The 22383-nt window shown below is 40.5% G+C and overlaps 1 protein-coding gene across 1 annotated transcript in view; it reads right to left on the bottom strand.

Moving 5' to 3' along the window:
* SND1 (staphylococcal nuclease and tudor domain containing 1) overlaps positions 1–22383 on the bottom strand; it is a 443852-nt gene that overhangs the window by 152931 nt on the left and 268538 nt on the right. Inside the window, exon 15 of the mRNA XM_011939537.1 lies at positions 9519–9660. Coding sequence (XP_011794927.1) covers positions 9519–9660 — 142 coding nt within the window. The remainder of the gene's footprint in view (positions 1–9518; positions 9661–22383) is intronic.

Raw genomic sequence — 22383 nt, 5'->3', positions numbered from 1 at the left:
TACGCCATTCTCCCGCCTCAGCCTCCCGAGTAGCTGGGACTACAGGCGCCCGCCACCTTGCCCGGCTAGTTTTTTGTATTTTTTAGTAGAGATGGGGTTTCACCGTGTTAGCCAGGATGGTCTCGATCTCCTGACCTCGTGATCCACCCGTCTCAGCCTCCCAAAGTGCTGGGATTACAGGCTTGAGCCACCGCGCCCGGCTGCTCTGTATTCTTATACTATGTGGCCTATGCTTTTGATAAATGCTCTTTTGTATTTCCTTGTTTACATTTTTTTGTATGGCCATCTACACAACTAGACTCAAAGATATTTGAGGGAGAAGTTATCCTACTAATTTATATATCATCCAAAATTTAACTACTGAAGACTACCCTTCTTAATCTGTGCTTATAAAAATCTTGGACTCATTAAAAAACACTCCCCAAATCTGTTCATTGTGTTAATTCTTTCCTGTAAGTGACTCTCCAGGATCCCCGGACATGAACATAATTCTTATAATTCCTATAATGATATCTTTAAAAGTAAAGAACTAGAGCAGCTCCAGGAAAGTCTCATGTTAAGCTGCCCATTTCTAGTAATGGGACCCAACAGAAAGTAGGCAGTGAAGACAGAATCAAACTGGGAAGTCTCAAGAGAAAGAATACCCCACTTTACAAATATCCATTAAGTTGCAATTCAATTAAAGCATCTGAAAGGAATTCATAAGTATCAGCAGACCCTGTAATTGCTTAATTAAGGATAGAAGCCTAGCAAACACAACCACAATAACAGCCTGATTCATTAGCACCTCTGTGATAGCAGAATGGGATTTCTCACTTAAACATACATTGGTTTTAATTGTGTAATTTAGTTAGGCACTGGTAATCAATGGGGACCCACAATTCCTGGGACCAGGAGGTGAGGAGGATATTCCTGTTCACCTTCCCTTCCCTCCTCTCATTAGAAGTTTTTGGTCTATTGAAACAGGCAGTTGATATTCCAGTGAGGATTGGCTGGAGAAGAGATCTTAAAGAAAAAGAAGGAAATGAGGAACTTCATTCAAAGGCATTCAGGGTGAAAGGACACATAGGCAAAGCTTTAGTTCACCATGTACAAGCCCACTACCATTTATCAAATCCTAGACACTCAGAACTTTCTCAATGCCTCCCTTGTCATAATCCAGCTCCAGAAAGGGAGACAGAGAGGCGGAGGCAGAGGGAGGGGGAGAGGAGAAGGGAGAAAGGTTGGGAGAGGGAGAGGAAGGGGGAGGGAAAGAAAAATGCTAAAAGGCAGCAAAAGGGAAGTCTCATTTTCTTGTCTTATCTCATACGAATAGGTTAATTGTAAGTCACCTGCTGTGATCCACATGGGAACTCCCTGTCAAGTGGCTGCTGCCTTCTAGATGGTTTGTACTATGAGTTCCATGCAAGGTGACTGGCATCCATTTCCTGCCTGCCTCACCCTGTAATTCCTCAAAGTTATGGTGGTACCACCTTTAACACTAAGGAAATGCAAACATGGCATGGTGGACTCACTCAGTGAGTTGGCAGAAGACTCCAAATATCTGATATAAGGCTCCTTAGATCACTTTGCACTGAAATCTCAAATTATTATTCTCTTCCAATTCAGGAGAAAGGTATTTGGTTTGTAGGCACCATGCCTTGATACCTGCTATGCTTATCCAACAGGGCTACTTCCTGAACTGTGCCTGCAGCATGACCCCGATACTTAAGATCTAATAAGGGAATTACAATAAGGACACTCGGCCGGGCGCGGTGGCTCAAGCCTGTAATCCCAGCACTTTGGGAGGCCGAGACGGGCGGATCACGAGGTCAGGAGATCGAGACCATCCTGGCGAACACGGTGAAACCCCGTCTCTACTAAAAAATACAAAAAACTAGCCGGGCGATGTGGCGGGCGCCTGTAGTCCCAGCTACTCCGGAGGCTGAGGTAGGAGAATGGCGGGAAGAGGCGGAGCTTGCAGTGAGCTGAGATCTGGCCACTGCACTCCAGCGTGGGCGGCAGAGCGAGACTCCGCCTCAAAAAAAAAAAAAAACAATAAGGACACTCAATATAAAAGTCATAGTAATAAGACAAATACTCCACACCCACTGGGGCTTTTAAGTAAAAACATGAGGTCATGTGTCATGGTTCATGCTTACAATCCTAGCACTTTGGGAGACTAAGGCAAGAGGACTGCTTGAGGCCAGGAGCCTGAGACCAGCCTGGGCAACATAGTTGAGACCCTGTCTCTACAAAAAACAAACAATATTAGCCAGGTGTGGTGGCATGCACCTGTTGTCTCAGATACTCAGGATCTGAGGGAGGATTACCTGAGCCCAGGAGTTCGGGATTACAGTGAGCTATGATGGGGCCACTGCACTGTAGCCTGGGCAACAGAGTAAGACCCTGTCTCCAAAAAAAGGAAAAAAAAGAAAAAGAAAGCAAAAAATAAAAGCATGAATTGAGAGCCAAATAGTTTCCAAATATGTGACTCAATCTCCCTCTAGGCAAAATACTAAAGTAAAATGGGACACACATGACTAGTGAAAATAAAAACTGCGTGAACCACTTTTGCTCTCATGGAAGGAAACGTGTGGGGCTCACTAAAGGCCAGATGAGGAAAAAGGATGCTTTTTAACAAATGCAGGCTGCCCAGGGATCTTGGCTTCCTTGCTAACTATGGACAAGAACTGACTGTGACTGCCTCCGAGACTGAAATCAGCACGCTAAGGAGGAGGCCACAGCAGCAGGCAGAGAGACCTTGAACAGTCTCAGTTCTGATGCTGTAAGGTCACCTGCTCACCAACCAAGCCTAAGGCAGGTGCTTAAAGGACTAGAGGGCAAGAGTGTTCAGGAGGCACTGACCTGTTGGCTACAGCTGACTTCTCTAGCCCCACCTGCTATCCCATCTGACCAAGCGATCATTCTACATACAGGGGTGCAGGAACCGTGACAGAATGGCCAGCTGGCTTGGGCCAAATGCCACTCCCTATCAAGCTGTGGGGCCGTCTGCCTGAAAAAAGGCCACATAAAAATGGAAAGTGTCCACCCCACCTTCAAGTACAGAGTGCTCTCCAAAAGGCTGGGATTAATGAGAGCAGCACATAAGGGACTGCACCCAACAATTATCTTGGCATTCCCCTTGAGAATCACAACCCAAACTCCCTCCTTACTGCAAAGACATTTCCAGCAGAATGCCACGCTTACATAATGAAGAGTGCATACGACAGATATTTGCAAAGCTCTAGCAGGACAATCGCTGCCCAGGCGAATAATCCTACAACATGAATAGCATGCCTATACTCACTTTCAGCTTTGTAGGTAGTTTTAAAAGACCAAGGGATCTTTCTCTCTCCAAGCCTACTCCCTCAATCCACATTCTCCACGCATCTTATCCCTTCTGTTTCTTCTAGATCACTGCTCCATTCACTATCCTTGTGCAGCCTTTCCTGATTCCTTCTCTTCAGAATTCAGACCAGTGCTTCTCAACATTTCAAATCTTATGTTCCCCAGGATAATCTCTCGCTCCATCTTTTTTATAACTTCATTTGCCAATATTTTGTTGAGTTTTACATTCTAAAATTGACACTATGAAAACAATAGGTGTACTGAATAGCCTTTTCAGCTATCCATACCTTCTTGATTCTTGAATAAGAATTACAGTTCTAAAAGCACTCAAGATGCTGACATCCTTGGAATGTTACCTTCACCCTTTGGCTTTTACTTTCTGCACTACTTTTCCATTCTCTGTTAGATATTAGGGAAGTGCAATCTGTACTTAATAAGTCTGTTTCTAACTTCCCACTTTTACTTCCCAGTCACCTGTAATCTACCTTTAATTGACTCAACTCTGATGAAATTGTACTGAGAGAGGTTACCTGTGACTTACTAGTAGATAAACAGCATAAAAGCACTTTCCAGTTTTTATATACTTGATGTTTTATGTAAACTCTGACACTGCTGACGCCTGGGAATTCTTTACTCCCTTGGCTTCCAGAAGAATGCTGTCTCGACTGTCTTACTGCTCTGACCGTATATTCTCAGTCCATATATGAACACTTAGCCCACTCCATGCAGGTTGGTGTCTTCCACGGTGCCTACACTTTGTAAACCTGTCCTCTAGGCACTGTAACAGTTTTAGTTACTGCCTCTATGCTGATGTCTGCCTGACCTGAGCCTGAACATTCTCATGGATATTCCAAAACCAAACCAACAACCTGTTCCTAAAACCTATTCTTACTCTTATGTTGCCCTTAATTGTGGACATCTCAATCTATCTGATTGCTCAAACCTAGGACACTTTCACTTTCTCCCCACCACTCAACACCACCCCCTACTCCTGACCAAAAAGAAACCAGGCATTCCCAGAATCTCATCAAGTCTACCTCCTACTTTTCCAAATCTCTCCAATTTTCTTCCCAGATTTCAGACCTCTACAACTCTCTTGCCTCTTAATTGCTCTCCCAGACTCTTGCCCCTCATTTATTCCAATGTATCCACAAAAATGAACTTTCTTAACCCAAGTCTGAGCATGCTCCCCCCTTGCTTAATACCCTCTCCAGTGACTCTGAAGGTCCACTGCGTAACCTAAAATAGAAGGACTAGCTCGTGTCTGAGTTGTCAGCCTGACTCCACACTCTACCCTCCTCACTCTTTATATTCCACCAGTAACAATGGCTACATGGTTGCCCAGATCTACGCAGATGTTCATACCTCTAAAACTCTGCACACACTGCTATCTTTAGCTAGAATGTGCATCTCCTACTCCCCCTCCCCAACAGAGTAAACTCTTGTATGTACTTCAAAACACAGCTCAAGATACCAGCACCTAGGGAGGTGTTCTCTGATGTCCACCTAAAGAAATAATCATTCCCTTCTCAGTGCTACTTCTAGACCTTGTCCATAATTCTATTCTCTCATCTAGTACCCAACTTTACATTTTGTTCACATGTCTGTATTCCCTTGGGTGTTTCCTGAGACCTAAGACTGTGTCTTACCTGTGTATTCTTTGGGATGGGGTTTTAGGACAATGCAGAGTTCCTTGCTCCAAAGTCTCAGAGGGAAACGCCTTCCTTCCAGCAAGCTTAGTCAGAAGTAGACTGGCACAGCTCCTTTTCTTGACTTATTTCCAGTAATGGGCAGGTCACAATTTCTATGATAGAGGCATAGCTATGTGCACACATGCTGCACAATCATGGCACTCCAAATTGAGGGGCAAGGTAAACTCTAGTTATAAAAACAGTAACTCTTTGCAAGGGGAAGGAGCATATTTGTTGATGATCTGCTTTATAATGGGCTTGTTTTAGATTCAACTCATTAAACTCCAACAATCATGAGGCAGGAAGTTATAACTGATGTGTAAACTGAGGCTTGAAGAGGTAAATAACCTCGCTAAAGTCACCTGCTTATACACAGTAGAGCCATGATGCAAACTGAGATCTGCTTTCTCTTAAGACTTTTCCCTGTCCTGTATTCTTGCCAGGTTTCTGAAGAAACCAAAAGATGTATAATATAACAGCATACACTATGGCAGGAGAAAAATGTAAAAGGCTTATATTTTTATCACGTATTTGCTTCTGTGTAATCTATCTTTCACAATGTAAGTTAACTCAGGCAATGCCTTTTGAATTGCTAAGCTTAAAATAATGCCAAATACACACAGAAACTGGCTGATACAGAGTCGAGTGATCAGACTGCCTGTGTCTAAGCAACGTAAAACTAGAAGAATTCTGCAGGAAAACTCCAGCCAAGATGGTCTGTGCTCTGAGCCGGCTCCATTCAGGTAGTTTAGAGTTTAAAAGACAGAACTTCAATGTTCTCTTTCCCCTATACATTTGTGGCCAAGTTTCCCAGGAAGAATAATAAGGTTTCTCTTTTTTACCTCTGGGATAAAGCTCTACATTGCCAAAACGATGCTTTTCTTTCTCAGCTGCAGAGCAGAGGATGAGTTGAAAATATACAGGCATACCTCAGAGATACTGCGGGTTCAGTTCCAGACCACTGGAGTAAAGTGAATATTGCTATAGAGCAAGTCACACAAATTTTTAGTTTTCCAGAGCATATAAAAGTGTGCACCCTATACTGTAGTTTAATAAAAGCACTTTATTGTTAAAAAATGCTAATGATCATCTGAGCCTTCAGTGAGTCATAATCTTTTTGCTGTTGGAGGGTCTTGCTTCCATGTTCATGGCTGCTGACTGATCAGGGTGGTGCTTGCTGATGGAGGTGGCAGCTGTGGCAAAAAAACAATGAGGTTTGCTGCATCAACTGGCTCTTCCTTTCACAAAATATTTCTCTGTAGCATGGAATGCTGTTGGATAGCATTTCATTCACTTTAGAACTTCTTTCAAAATTAAAGTCCATTCTCTCAAACCCTGATGCTGCTTCATGAAGTTTACGTAATATTCGGAATCCTTTGTTGTCATTTCTACAATATTCATAGCATCTTTGCCAGGACCAGATTCCATTTCACGAAATAACTTTCTTTGCTCATTTATAAGCAGCAGCTCCTCATCTGTTCAAATTCTTTTCATGAGATTTCAGTAACTCAGTTTTATCCCCAGGCTCTACTACTAATTCTAGTTCTTTTGCTATTTCTATCATATCTGCAGTTACTTCCTCCACTGAAGTCTTGATCTTCGAAGTCAACCATTAGGCTTAGAATCAACTTCCTTCAAATTTCTGTTTATGTTGGTTGCTGTTTCAACCTCCTCCCATGAATCACGAATGTTCTCAATGGCATTTAAAGTGGTGAATCCATTCCAGAAAGTTTTTAATTTGCTTCCCAGATCCATCAGAAAAACCACTAATTATGGCAGCTTTAGGCTTACAAAACATATTTCTTAAATAGTAAGGTTTGAAAATCAAAATTACTCCTTGATACATAGGCTGCAGAATGAATGCTGTGTTAGCAGGCATGTACTATCTTTGTGTACAACTCTTTCAGAGCTCTTGGGTGACCAGCTGGCTGCAGCACTGTGAATGAGCAGTAATATTTTGAAAAAAAATCTTTTTTTTTTCTGAGCAGTAGGTCTCAACAATGGGCTTAAAATATTCCATAAACCAGGCTGTCACCAGATGTGCTGTCATACAGGCTTTGTTGTTCCTTTTACAGAGCACAGGCAGAGTAGATTCAGCATCATTCTTAGGGGCCTTAGGGTTTTTGGAATGGTCAATGAGCAATGACTTTAACTTAAAAGTCACCAGCCGCATAAGGTCTTAACAACAGCGTCCACCTGTCTTTTGAAACTCGGAAGGCAGGCATTGACTTCTCTCTAGCTATCAAAATCCTGGATGGCACCTTCTTCCAGTAGAAGGCTGTTTCATCTACATTGAAAATCTGGTGTTTGGTGTAGTCACCTTCACCAGAGATCTTAGCTGGATCTTCTGGATAACTTGTTACAGTTTCTACATCAGCACTTGCTGCTTCACCTTGTACTTTTATGTTATGAAGATGGCTTCTTTCCTTAAACCTCATGAACCAACCTCTAACAGCTTCAACCTTTTCTTCTGCAGCTTCTTTACCTCTGAGTGTTCACAGAATTGAGGAGAGTCAAATCCAGAGGGCTTTCTCTGGATTAGACTTTGGCTTAAGGAAATATTGTGACTGGTTTGATCTTCTATCCAGAAGACTAAAATGTTTCCGTATCAGCAATGAGACTGTTTCGATTTCTTTTCTATTTTGAGATAGGTTCTCATTATGTGGCCCAGGCTGATCTGTAACTCCTGGGCTCAGCCTACTGAGTGGTTGAGAGTACAGGCATGCACCACTGCACCCAACTTTGTCTGGTTTTCTTATCATTCAATGGGTGGAGCAGTCAGAACATATACAACATTTATCAATTAAGTTTCTTTACCATCTTATATGACTGTGGTTCACGATGACGCAAAACAGTTGAAATAGTAACATCAAAGATCACTGGTCACAGATCACCATAACAGATATAATAACAATAAAGTTTGAAATGTGAAAATTACCAAATGTGACAGACACATGCTACTGGAGAAATGGCACTGACATACTTGCTTAACATAGGGTTGCCACAATCCTCCTATCTATTAAAAAATGCAATCTGAAGTGCAATAAACCCGGATATGACTGTGCCTCCAACTCTCCAAACCTTAGTAAAAAGGCACAAATGACTGCATAAAAGGACTCCCTCACACACTGCCACACAGCCCTTCAGTTTACCATAACTCACATTAGCAAAAATAAAAGCACAGTCCTCCAATAAGGTATGAGTTTTTTTGCATCCCTTCTTTTGCATAGCTGCCCTGAGCTTGGTGTCACACTTCAATGAGTCCTTTCAGAAGGCCTGCAGAGCGGTGCAATGATCAAGTTTATAACAGTATGCACAAGAGCCACAATGAGAAGTGACAGCCAAGCAGCAGCAGTGAGCTCCATAGTCATGTGTTCAGGGAGTGATTTATCTCACGTAACTCCAATCCATTTAGTGGGGGCCTGAGGGAGACCCTTATCCAGACAAGAAACTACCTGTGCCTTCTAGGAAAAGGAGGCCAAGGTGATCTGGCAGGAGACAGCAAGCATGACTCCTGTTTCTCTTTCCCCATAACAAATTCTATTCAATAATTCAACGTAAGAAGTGCTGAGACAACAGGACAGTAACAAAAAAGGCAAGGTGGGGACCATGTGCATCTGGGGACCATGGCAGGATATATCTTTTGCAAGTGAATGAATATTTGTGTGTGCAGGGGTGGCTGGGCAGAGTTGGGGTGGTGGTGGAAGTAAAATGACAGCTTTCCCTCAAAGACTGCAGTCTCTGTGAAGTACCAACTGGAAATAAATAACGATTATTTGCCAGCAGCAAAAAATGAAGCAGTTTGTTCCTTGAATGCATAAATGTAAATTGCTCAAAGAGCACAGTTTATACATAGCCTTCTGGCTTGTGAAATATTAAGCTACCAGAAAAGATAGGGTAAGATGCACATTAAGTCAGCAAAGAAAGGAGCATCACTTGCCCTAGCACGTCAACCTTAGCACAACAGGAAATACTATTGATGTGGGAAGAGTGTGTGAAAGCAACGTCGTGGCTGGGGTTTCGTAAAGGACTGGGATCTTAATGGCATTTGAAAAGAATGAAACGGAGACAAACGGCACTGCCTGGGGAGGTACAGGTGAAGAGTGTCTCGGCTCCACTGAGACCTCCCCACAACTAACATGGCACGGGTGGTCTGTTTCAAGTGGGTAATGAATGCCAACTCTGAGAATTCCATCGTTGGTATTTTCCTAAGTCTGGAATTTCCTTTGCTTTAGCTCTATAAGGGCTGTGTGCTTTCAAGTTGCTCTACTCCTACATCCTGCGCTTGGTAGAAACGAGGAGCAGAAAGAGGGTGCAGTGCTGGGTCTGTAGTGACAGGAGGATCCAATCTAGAAACTGTGTTTGCATATCCCAACCAGAGAGGAAAAGCATGCTGGTGGGCTCTAGGGCCTACCCAGAACACAGGGGGAAAGGAGGGTATGTGGCCTCCAGGGATGACTTCTGAGCTCAGAGTAACATGTAACACATAAGACTTACCTGCAAGCAAGAAGGTGATAAGGCAAGTTTCCTTTGGCAAATAGAGTTTGAGACGAGAACCACTGAAGACGTATTCCACCACAGCTTCAGAACGACCTGCCCGCTGAAGAAAAGGCAGGAACTGCTTTGCTTTTTGGGTATCCTGATGGAGAAAAGAGGAAAAGAGTAACTGGAAAGTAATGAAACCCAACGTTTCTGTCTTTCTAGTCTAGGACAAAAAGTTTGGCAGGAAGCTAAGCAAATAACCCTATTTATAGACATTTCTGAAACCAAGACATAGACATGATACTCATGAGGCCTCAGTAGAAGAAATATAGTTAATCGACAGTTTCCAGAACATTCTCATTGACTTAAATACTCAGTTAAAAGGATGCTTCAAAAATGAGACGTTCACACCAGAGTTCCCTGGGGCAAGAAGAGCTCATCTTCCTTTAACATAAAATTGAGGGGCCAGGTGCAGTGGCTCACGCCTGTAATCCCAGCACTTTGGGAGGCCAAGGCATGTGGATCACCTGAGGTCAGGGATTTGAAACCATCTTGGCCAACGTGGTAAAACCCCATCTCTACTAAAAATAGAAAAAAATTAGCCAGGCATGGTGGCACATGCCTGTAATCCCAGCTACTTGGGAGGCTGAAGCAGGAGAATTGCTTGAACCTGGGAAGTGGAGGTTGCAGTGAGCCAAAATCGCGCCATGTGCACTCCAGTCTGGGCAACAAGTGCGAAACTCCATCTCAAAAAAAAAGAAAAAAAGAGGTAAGAAGACCAGTACTAACCTTCTATTTAACTTTTAATATTCATCAAAAAAAAAAAAAAAAGTGACACCTAGGCTATGTCACATAGTCCCTATAACCCTGTCCCAGGAAGCCAAAAGTAGTTTATCTTTAAATAGGTTATGTAAGATTCAGAGCTCACAGTTTCTTAACCTTGAGAAGAGGCCAGCCTTCTCCAGGCACTAGTACAGCAATTCCTGCTCTATGTTCATTTTGGGGATGAGATGATACCTGGGGCCTACTGTTCCTACCCAGGGAAATCTCGAACAGCAGGGTGTGGTCAATTCAGAGAAATATCACTTCATGTCAGCATGAATCATTACAGAAATAATAAAAACACATAAAATGGAATAGCAGCTTAAAAACTTTTTTTCGTGCATCAACACAAAAGTCTGTGCGTTCTGTCCTACAGAGAGCCAAATCATGGACATTTTGACTCTCAGAACTCTCAGCCACAGAGAAGCGAAGGGCCTTCAAATTCTTTCAGTCTCTCAAGCTAATTTAACAGATAATAGAGTAAGAGAGCATCAAAATATCACATCGCATATACTGGGGAAACAGTCACTGGATTTTAGAGTTTTAGGTTTTCAGCCCAGCCAACAGAACTGAAAACTCCCTCTGAGGACACCAAGTTCTGCAAACTTTCCTGACTTCTGTGACACAAGCAGTCTGCACCCAGCCAAGTTCTTCCTTTCTGACTCTTCTAGCAACAGAGCTATTTTATTTAAATTAATGCACATTAGATAATGAAAACATAACAAGCCATCAAGTATTTCAGAGCAGCCAAAGGGGCTCCTCTCATTCAGAAGCAGTGAGGTAGGCTGGGATGAAAACAATATTTATAGTAACTAAGATTCATGCTTCCCATCAAATAGATTCCTAGAGAAAAAGACAGCGATCCATTCTCAGTGTCTCTAACAGTACAGTGGTAAAAGGCAAGGTAACCATGAGCTTTAGTGGGTTGGAAACTTCCCCACTGAACACTTAAGCAACACATTCTCCCACACATATACAGCATGAAAAATGCCTGTCTGGCAGCTGGCTGAAGTCCAGAACAGTCAAGTAAGATAAATGCTCCATGAGAAAGCAAGCACTACTTGATTAAAATCCTTGTGCCATACTAGTCTAAGTCTGGGATATTATTCATGAACTGAACCAGTAAGTCAACAATAATTATCAAATTGATTATCGCAAATCATGAGGCAACCTAACATCTCGGAAGAGAAGGCCTTTTTCCTCAAGATCAGAGCAAACTATATTTTTCAGAAATAGACTGCTGCTCATCACTGTCCTTTGGATGTAGTTATCTGGAAAAAGTGCTTATAGGAATAACAACGGCACACACACAGGCATGCCTTTCATGTTTGAACTAACAAGGAGGTTGCAGCACACTCTCTTCTTTTTTTGCTAAACTCTTACTTACTTTATAAAGAGAGAAACCTACTCAGACTGAGAATAATCAAGGAGCCTCAAAGGGACCTAAGTGCTACCCATGTCATAAAAATCAATACATGTTCCTGACTCCTCCCAAGTCTCAATGCACAACTCAACAGCTCTAGTCCAGAAATGACACATGGGAAGATAGTCAAGAGGATGACATATCATTGATTATGGCAAAGATGAGAAGTGAAAGCCAACTATGAAAATCAGGCTGGGCGCAGTGGCTCACACCTGTAATCCCAGCACTTTGGGAGGCTGATGCAGGCGGATCCCAAGGTCAGGAGATCGAGACTATCCTGGGTAACATGGTGAAACCCCGTCTCTACTAAAAATACAAAAAAAAAGAAAAGAAAAGAAAAGAAAAAAGAAAGAAAAAATAGCCAGGAGTGGTGGCCGACACCTGTAGTCCCAGCTACTTGGGAGGCTGAGGCAGGAGAAAGGCATGAACCTGGGAGGCAGACTTGCAGTGAGCCAAGATCACGCCACTGCACTCCAGCCCGGGCAACAGAGTGAAACTCTGACAAAAAAAAAAAAAAAATTCAGAATATTAAGTTGACAGAATATTAAGCTGACAGAATATTAAGTTCTTATAAAGTCAATTAAATTGATTATAAGAACCCAAAGATGTTGGCGCTTTCAAATCTCAGTCACAGCCACACAAAAGTGTGTGTCTTTCCTTGTCATCTCAAGCACTTTTTTGCTTGGCATGTTCCTTTTCAATACAAGCATTCTTGAAATCTTTAATATTTGTTTCAGTGGCTCAAATGAAAAACACTAGTTAGGAAGGCTGGCAAGTTTCCTCAGGTGATATAGCTATAAATCTTCCCTGGTAATTCAGTTATGGAAATTATTTATTTTAGAAATTCTGATTATACCATTATAAAATTGACTGAATTTGCCTTCCAAAGAGAGAGTGCAAGTAGCAATGTGCTTCAGTCTCTTAGACACATTTCCAGAGATAACAAGAGCCAGGGAGACAGAGATTTTCTCTGAAGAGAAGAGAAAAGAAAAGAAAAAAAAAGAAAAAAGAAAAGAAAAGAAAAGAGAAGAAAAAAAGAAAAGAAAAGAAAAGAAAAGAAAAGAAAAGAAAAGAAAAGAAAAGAAAAGAAAAGAAAAACCTGGCCGGGCACGATGGCTCACGGCTGTAATCCCAGCACTTTGGGAAGCGGAGGCAGGCAGATCATTTGAGATCAGGAGTTCGCGACCAGCCTGGCCAACATGGTGAAACCCTAAAAATACAAAAATTAGTCGGGTGTAGCAGGGTGTGCCTGTAATCCCAGCTACTTGGGAGGCTGAGGCAGGAGAATCATTTGAACCTGGGACGCGGAGGTTGCAGTGAGCCCAATCATACCATTGCACTCGAGCCTGGGCGACAAGAGTGAAACTCCATCTCAAAACAAAAAACAAAAAACCACCCAAAACCATATACATAAATAAAGATTAAAGACCTTAGATTTAAAGAGATAACAACTACAGGACTTGTTACACAGAATGCTCACTTCAAGGCAATATCAAATATTTCTGCTTATATATCTATATGCTAAAGCTTTCACTCTCAGTTTTCATTGCTATTGCTTACTTACATAAGGTCTGGGATTCTATTTGCCAGTTTTCTGCCACTACATTGGCTCATAGCTTTGAGAATTCAAGTAAATAAGTTAGCTGTGGTTTTTTTGTTATCTACACCAATATTCTCCTCCACTGGTGTAAATAATCAGGAAGCAACTGGATTTCTGACAAGAGAAGTCTTTTTTTGTTGTTGCACTGGTAGTTTTCACATTACCTGTGCTCTACAACAAACTATACGTAAGTATTTTCCTGTACTCTTAGAAAAGCTAATTTAAGATTGCATTAGCTACATTTAACCTGCTATTGTGGATGGCATCTCTTTAAGGAATGTTTCTGCCTCCTCAATGCACCTTGAAATTGAGAAAGTAATGATGCAACAAATGTGCCTGGGGTGACTTCATTTCAAAGGATTTTAATATCTATATCTCAAACTTAGAGGAATAGGGTTCTGAATGACCCTCCAGAATGGCAGGATGATCCTTAGAGAGAAGCAGAGAAGCAAAGGTTATAAAAACACCTTATTTATAAATTCTCACTCCGCCCTGACTTCTGGCTGGTCAGGCCAAATCTCTTCCAAATGTGGGTACATCTATTTATGGCTATAAGACATCCCCTTCAGCAGTTAGATTGGAACTTATCTCCACAAAGTACCTTGCTGTGTATACAAACACATGTTTAAAATAATTTAGTATGATGAATTCCCAGGCTTGGGAGAATGGGAGATTTGGGTGGATAGGTGGGAGAGAGCAGAGGAAGCAGAATCCTTGTACAGCTGGCACAGGACAGAAGTGTCTGAAAGACCACCACCCCAGACAGCCAGGTCACCTGCTTCCTAGAGGAGCTGAACTACAGAAATCACAATTCTGTGAATTCTGGAACAGAGTTTAGGCTGTCGGTGTGCACTAGATGTATGCAAAGTGATTCCCATGATTTCTCCAACGAAAGTCCCCAAATAGTAGGCATGAAACTAGAAAGGGCTGGTGAGAGGTAAACATAACAGCACACAAAACAGCATGGGAAAATGGGAATACACTAAACCTATTAGTTAACAATTAACCACTCAGGATTGTCATGTGCAAGGCTCAAATGGGAATTGTTAATAATGAAGATCACGAATTAGTTCTCATCATCACAATCACTCTTTGATTAACATCACACGAAAATGAACTAAAAACAAATACATGCAGAACTGATGATGTTACTGGGGAAGCATATTCTACCAGCACTTGAGAAACAGCTAGAAAGAAGTCCATCAACCCTGACGGGCCTTCCTGGAGGTGCAAGCATATGCTCTACTGCCCATCCCAGGATGTTTCTTCCTATGAAGCTCTCCGTACTGCTTGGTCCCACCAGGGCTGACCTGAGGGTAAAGGACTCCAGGGCACAATGCTGTTTAGGTCTAACCAATCTTAACTCTAAAGCAGCAAAATCCTTGTGAACAAGAGGACAGATACAGGAAAAAAAAAAAAAGAGTGTGGAGATCAGAACGAATCGTTAAGGATAGTGAAGCAAATGTGCTCTTTCATTTTAAGGTGTATGATGATCATTCACTGCCATAGTTATCTATGTTTTTCAGGGTTGTGCAGACCAGGAGAATTACTTTTGCGGCTATGTGGAAGACAAATCACAACTACATCTCCTGTCAGCAAGGCAAAACCATCACCTATCGCTCCACACTCTTACTACTTTCCACATCTTGGGCCCTATGGCCCCAAGTGCCATTTTAATTCACAGAATGAGTTTACGATTCGATGAAGAGCCAGTTGTACAGCGTGATCATCTCTTGAAATACATGGAACCCTGCGAGGGGAGGATTCTCTGTGAATGCCCTTGAGCTCCTGTGTCACCACAAAGCACTTGCAAATTGGAAACTGTTCTTCCCTGGCTGCTCATCAATACTTTGTGGTGAGATGTGTACTAGAGAGACCAGGGAGGGCGTAAACTTCAGTGAGCTGCAAGTTCAACAGGAATGAAGTGAACATAGAGGAGAACACTGACAAAAACAAACCCCCAAACAAAAAAATTACAACAGGAAAAAAAAGGTGCTAGAACTAGGCCATCAATTATCTTTCAATAATTGGGTAGCATGGCACATGCCTGTAATCGTAGTGCTTTGAGAGGCCGAGGTGGGAGCATCACATGAGGCTAGGAGTTCAAGACCCCATCGCTACAAAAAATTTGAAAATTAGTCAAGCACAGTGGCACAGGCCTGTAGTCCCAGCTGCTTGGGAGGCTAAGGCAAGAGGACTGCTTCAGCCCCAGGAGTTTGAGGCTGCAGTGAGCTATAATCATGCCACAACACTCTAGAGCCTGGGTGGCAGATTGAGACCTTGTCTCTTAAAAAATTAAAAATCAGATTCTCACAGTTTACTTGGTTGGTGAAGCACCTCACTCAGGGCTGCAGCATGTAGAACACAGGAGAAACCACACCCCAGGCTCTGAGCTCCAGTTCTGGCAGCATGAATCAAGAGGACATTTGGACGTTTGTAGGAGCATTAAGCAGGAAAAAAGCCCTGAGCTTAGGATGTGTCATTCTAATTGGTGACGCCCTCAACAGAGAGTATTACAATTATTAAAAGAAATGTCCTGGCTAAGCACATTTTCCAAAGGGGGCAGGAATGGTATGCTTGCCCAACTGGAAGAAGGAAGCCACAGGGCAAAGCAGTGCAATGGTAGCACTCCAACGTGTGGAAGAAAACCATTACTCTCCAATCAGACTTGCAAGGAACTGAATTGTCTACGAGTTTAAGGAGCCCTAAGAAAGTCAGACATCTACAAATATTTTTATTCGGTTGGTCCTACCCACCATTTATTTTTTCCTTTCCACAGTGTACAATTCTGAGAAATGAAACCAGAACTTGGCAAATACTTAGGAAGAGAAGACACATCTCTATGTTTAGAATGAAAATATGCAAAGCACCATTTGGACAATCACTGCAGTCCACTAAAATAAAGTGAAATCCTGTTAGAGGAACAGATTAGGGACCCTCAGAAAATGGTCTGGGCTAGGCATGGTGGCCTCATGCCTGTAATGTTTTGCCTGAGGCAAAAACATTGCTTGAGCCGGGGAGTTGGAGATCAGCCTGGCCGTCATCATGGGACCTTGCCTCACAAAACAAAAGAAAGAAAGAAAGAAAAAAACCAGCTGGGCATGGTGGTGCACACCTGTAGTCTTATGTACTCAGGAGGCTGATGTGGGAGGATAGCTTAAGCCTTGGAGGTAGAGGCTGCAGTGAGCAGTGATGGCACACCACTGCACTCCCAGCCAGGATAACAGAGTAAGACTTTGCCTCATTCTTTAAAAAAACAAAGCAAGGCAAAGCAAAGATAATGGCCTGGACGTTATACATAATCACTAAAACTGGAAATAACCTAAATATCCCTCAACTGGGTATAAATTTTAGTACACCACACAATGGAATACTACTCTACACTAAAAAAGCCATGGGCAACAACATGTATGAATCTCAAATACATGATTACATTTGTATGACATTTTGACAAAGGTTAAACAATAGTTAAATAGAACAACATGAGTGGTTGCCAGGGACTAGAAGTTGACTCTAAAAGGAATGGAAGAATTGGGACGATGGAACAGTTCTACTATCTTGACCGTGGTGATGATTTCATAAATATATGTTTCTCAAAATGCACATTTGCCAAAACTCACAGAATTATATGCTAAAAATGAGAACATTTTACTGTATATAAATTATACCTTTAAGAATATACACCAACACAATAAAAACAACCTGCACAGGAAGAATATGCAATATTTTAATTTTTAACTCAAGAAAACTTATGCCATAATTAATCTGCAAGTAGTTTGGAGAGAATAGCAAATTCAAAATTAACCACCCAGTCATTATGTTTTAAATCAACTACTTTGATCACTACTTTGACTACTAGTGTATTAAAGTACTTAAAATATTTTAATAAGAAAATGGTTTAGATGAGAAAGCAAGGGGTTAGAAAAGCACAGAAAAAAAAGTCTCACTGGTTCCCCAAAAGCAGCATAAGAAAGTCTAAACTTTTAGCAATAGCTAAAAGAAAGCATCAGATGGAGCATGAGGCCATCCACATGGGCCATAAAGAGGATACATTTTGTTCAAATAAAGAAAAAAGTTCTACTAAGTAGATATGCCTACTGACATTTCTTTTCTACCTTGAAATAAAATCATGTGATACAGCTTAATGTGAATAAAGTAATACCCAATTCTCAATCAAATAAAAATTCTATACAAGCTCAGAGATTGTTCCCTTATTGAATGACTTTCAGTTTCCCAAATTTAACCATATGAAATTATGCTGTGAGAAGCATTCAGTTTAACCTTTAGAAATGAAGTCATTGTTGCCTTTTAGTGGTAAAAATCTGCATTTTATCATCAACAGGAAATACAATGCCCTTGGCTTATTCTAGAGAATCTTTTTTTTTTTTTTTTTCAAGATAAGTTAGGCATAGAAAGTGCAGATGATGGTGTATCTGTGCCTCAAGTAAAAAGGGCAGAAATGAGAATATATCTAGTCAGGATAAAGTATCAAGCACATAAGCTTGCTTTCTTCCTGTCTTCAATGTTCTTTCTCTAACTTGGATGACAGGCAGCCATCAAGGCAGTGCCAAAGGTGCCAGGTGATGAGGGCTGCCAACCCACAGAACTACCTGAAAGGTATGGCTCATAATTCTTGCTGTATAGAAAAGTTTCCATGAATAAATCTGTCTCCCTACCTCATCTCAAACTGTCCCTTTTCCCCATTTTTCCATACTCTAACTTCTCAACACACTAGTCTTACAATGTTTTGTTAACTCAATACTCAGTGATCATAATATCATGACTTTGTAAACGATAGCCCTCCAGTTAGAGAGCTTCCTCCCAAGAGCTCTTCCATCCTCCTGCTGGCCTCTGCAGGGTGGCTTGCTAGGACTCCCCTTGGCCAAGACTGGCAATTCTTTTCACAACCTTTCCCAGATTGCTTCCTCGATCCATGCCTTCTGCTTTATTGGTTTGTTTCCCTTTGTTTTTGTTAAACAAACAAACAAACAAACAACTACAAAGTATTTCATAGAGAAAATGTCTTATCTCTCTGAGGTCAAGTAAGTAAATATACTATTGATTTTGTAGTTTTATTCGGAGAAAAACTATCCTACTCTTGAATATGTTGAATCAACAGATAAACTTCTTCCATTATTCATCAGTATAGTAATGTACTATATTTTTGAAATGACTGAATGCTTTAGTAATGATATGAAGAAAATTTATTTCAGTATGCAACTTAATTGTATCTACTCAAACACAGGAATAAGAGAGAGTGGTTCAGACATACCAATTTGTAAGAAAAAAATGTTTATACGATAGTTTAACACACCGGGAGGTATACCTTCCAATTATTTTTAGCTAAAATATTCTAAAAGCAGGTACTTTACTCAAATTATAAACATCCAATTTATATCAAATACGCCATTAAACTGCAATGGTTAAAAATAGCATTTCTACTTTGAACTGGTAAAAATAAACACAGAAAAAGGCCATTTAGACTTTTAACAATTCTAGAGTTACTTTTCTAAGAATTAAATGATAATGAATTTTTATAGGAAGACTACAATAAACATCTTACACATTTTCAGAATTGACACATGAGACTGGACTAAAAACATAGCTTATGCATGGTATGTGGCACTAAGAATACGAAATAAAGCAAATCAACCACCATCTACAACTGTGCACATCAATTACAAGGCTAGGATTAAAAAATAACTTAACAGGTTTAAAATACTATTTTTTCTTTAACAGTTTTGGATCAATTTTTATCACTTCCAAAGTCTCTATAGGCAAGAGGTAAGAACCTATTATAGAACCAGAAAATGGCTTGAGAGATAATTAAAATAAAATGTGCAGAGTAAAGAATTTAAAAGACATCTGATGAGGCGCAAGTCTTCATTTCATGGGCAAATCAAGAACTTGGGCCAAGGAAATTGATGTCACACTTAACTGTGCCCCACCCAAGACAAGAATGCAACTTCAGAAAATAACAGAGAAAAAAAAAAGTCAGCAAGTAACCTATAATATAAAAATTATCTTAAAATCAAAATAAATGTTAGTAAAGGCTAAATGGCTAAAACACTTTTAATATTTCCTAAAAGTATTTTGAACATTCATTTTGCCTGCAGACACACCAGTATAGGTTCAATAAACCTTAAGTGAAAGTTTTACTTTTATGTCTAATTAGTCTTTTAAAGCCTTACATTTTTAAAGCATTAATAAAAATAGATAATTACACAATTCAGGAGAGAAAGTTCTAGTTTTTTTTTTAACATGGAGAAAAATGGCAACAATTATGATAGAAATTTATTACTAATTAAAACAGAAGGTGGTCAGTGTTTTGAAGAACAACAACAAATGCATCCAATTAAAAACCCAATCATTTTACTCAATAAAGATTTATAGGATGATGTTGTTAAAAAATATATGCTATTCTTTGGCCTAGGTTTCTACTTTATGGACATGTTCTGAGAAAATAATCATAGACTATGATTTATCTAAAGGAACAAATGTTTATGAGAGGAAAAAACAATAAAACAACTCCAATATCCAACAACAGAAGGCTGATTAAATCAATTCTAGTAGAACAATTTACAGCATTCATTCATCCAACAATACCTGCTAAGTACCTGCTTCGTGCCAGATACTCTTCTAGCACCTGACTATATAGTTAAGAATAACACAGCAAGGCTTCCCATCCTGAAAAGAGCTTACAATACTTAAAAGAAAAAGAAATAAATAAGGAAACCCACATTCTGGTGAATAGAAGAGTTAGTAGTACAGATAATTTCTATTATTTTCACTCACATTTGATGCATTTAAAAACAGACACTTTGATAGAAAATTTGAATGAAGAAAAATATGCCTAAGGTTTTGTTTATAAAAGAAAAAAGTCATCTGGGGGCGGTGGCTTACGCCTGCAATCCCAGCACTTTGGGAGGGGGAGGCGGGCAGATGACTTGAGGTCAGGAGTTCGAGACCAGCCTGGCCAATATGGTGAAATCCCATCTCAACTGAAAAAAAAAAATACAAAAATTAGCCGGGTATGGTGGCAGGCACCTATAATTCCACCTTCTCGGGAGACATGAGAATCACTTGAACCTGGGGGAGGCAGAGGCTGCAGTGAGCTGGGATTGTGCCATTGCACTCCAGCCTGGGCTACAAAGTGAGACTCTGTCTAAAAAATAAAAAAAAAGAAAAAAAAAAAAGAAAAAATCTATTAACATTCAAGTCTGATTAAACTTTGCCTAGATAAACTTCTACATTATTAAAGGTCAGATAACTAATTGTCCCTTTAGTTTGTAAGTGTCAGCATTCAACATTCACTGCAGTGAATTAGTTCTTATAATTAATTGTTCTATATATTTTGAAACAAATAAATATTATTGATGCTATAATAAAGTCTGTATACTGATGTGGAAACAGCTTGACCTGAAGCTGCATGTGAAATCTGCTCTACGATTCCATCAAAAACAGATTGAAGCACAGTGTTTTATGGTACTAATGACACCAAACTAAGTAGTCTTTTTCTAAGGACTAAGAGTTTAATGTGGCTGAGTGCAGTGGCTCACACCTGTGTTCCCAGCACTTTGGGAGGCCCAGGTGGGAGAATCACTTGATTCAGGAGTTCCAAATCAGCTCTGGCAACATAGCAGCAGATCCTATCAGAATAGGATAGAGATCCTAACTCTATAAAAAAATTTTTAAAAATTAGCCGGGTGTGGTAGTGTGCCTGAAGTCACAGCTACCTGTGTAAAAAGTGTGGACAATGGGTAGAAAACAAACAAAAACCATACATTAATATGATGTGAGAATAAAAATTTGTTCCTAGTAAGGACAGCAACTTATAAAAAGCCCAAAAGCCAGGATCAGAAATAGATTTAATAAAGCATACCCATGCATGCATAAAAATATGTGAAACCAAGCTTAAACAATAATGAAACTACTTTTACAGAATGATACTTTTAAAGTAGTTGGAAATGTAGTTAGTGTTTTAGGTGTATTTGGGAATTCTAATTTTTCTTAAGGAAAATACAGAATTAATCTTACCCCACCCAGCAGCTTCACAATTTTGTTATGATGTAACCACACGTGGATATTGTATTGGGGTTCTAGAATTGAGACTCTAAGGACCTTGTCTATCGGTGGAAAATGATGTACCACAGAGTGCATGAGTGATGGCAGAGAATTGAGACAGCTTTGGTGAAGATAACAGAAATTAATTTGTTCAGTTAAGGATCTCACATCATTGTCATTTCTTTCTCCATCAGTACACACGTGCTGATGGATGCTCTCAAGATTGCCCACTCATTCAAAACTACATAGACACCATCATTGTGTACTTTATGCATTTCCTATTGTTAGGAAACTCCTAAAAACTACAGATCTAAAGATAAGACACAGTTTCTGCTGACAACTCAGGTGGGAAGATATCTAGCTTTTGCTGCCCCCTTGCTTTCCTTCATTCCACAAATACTGCTCTATGGTCACCAGTAACTCATGGAATTGCACTGTCCACTGGATAGTTTTCAATTTCATCTTACTTGACCTTGAAGCTGGAGACTCAATTCTTGCCTTGTGAAACTCTCTCTCCTCTTAATTTGTACATTACACTCGCCTGATTTATCTCCGACAGCTTGGGCGGCAACTTTTTAAAGTCTGTTTGTTCAAACACTCCCCATCCATAAGTAATCTTGAAATAAAGGGCTTGGCCTAGGGACTCTTCTCTCTTAATGTTCTCTGGGCATTTTTGTACACTCACATGTAGGTGTCCTATAGTCCTAAAACTAATGCATGAAGCCTAGGCCACTAATGCTCATTAGTGCCTCAATTTTAACATGTTCAGAAAGTCTTAATTTTCCTTGCAAACCTATTCTGCCATCATTTACAATATCAGAAAAGGAGCAACACCATCAACCAGATATTTGGAATGTTCATGCATGACACTTGATGTAACTTCCCTTTCTTGACCCCAATCCAAACAACCACTCAATTCTACCAGTTCTTATACCAAAATAGATCTCACATTTATCTTTCCGCCTCCATTG

This window comes from Colobus angolensis, unplaced genomic scaffold (genome assembly GCF_000951035.1).
Source record: "Colobus angolensis palliatus isolate OR3802 unplaced genomic scaffold, Cang.pa_1.0 Scaffold182, whole genome shotgun sequence".
NCBI classification, from domain to species: domain Eukaryota; kingdom Metazoa; phylum Chordata; class Mammalia; order Primates; family Cercopithecidae; genus Colobus; species Colobus angolensis.
The sequence above is the reverse complement of the archived record's forward strand: the minus strand, read 5'-3'. Positions and strand labels throughout refer to the sequence as shown.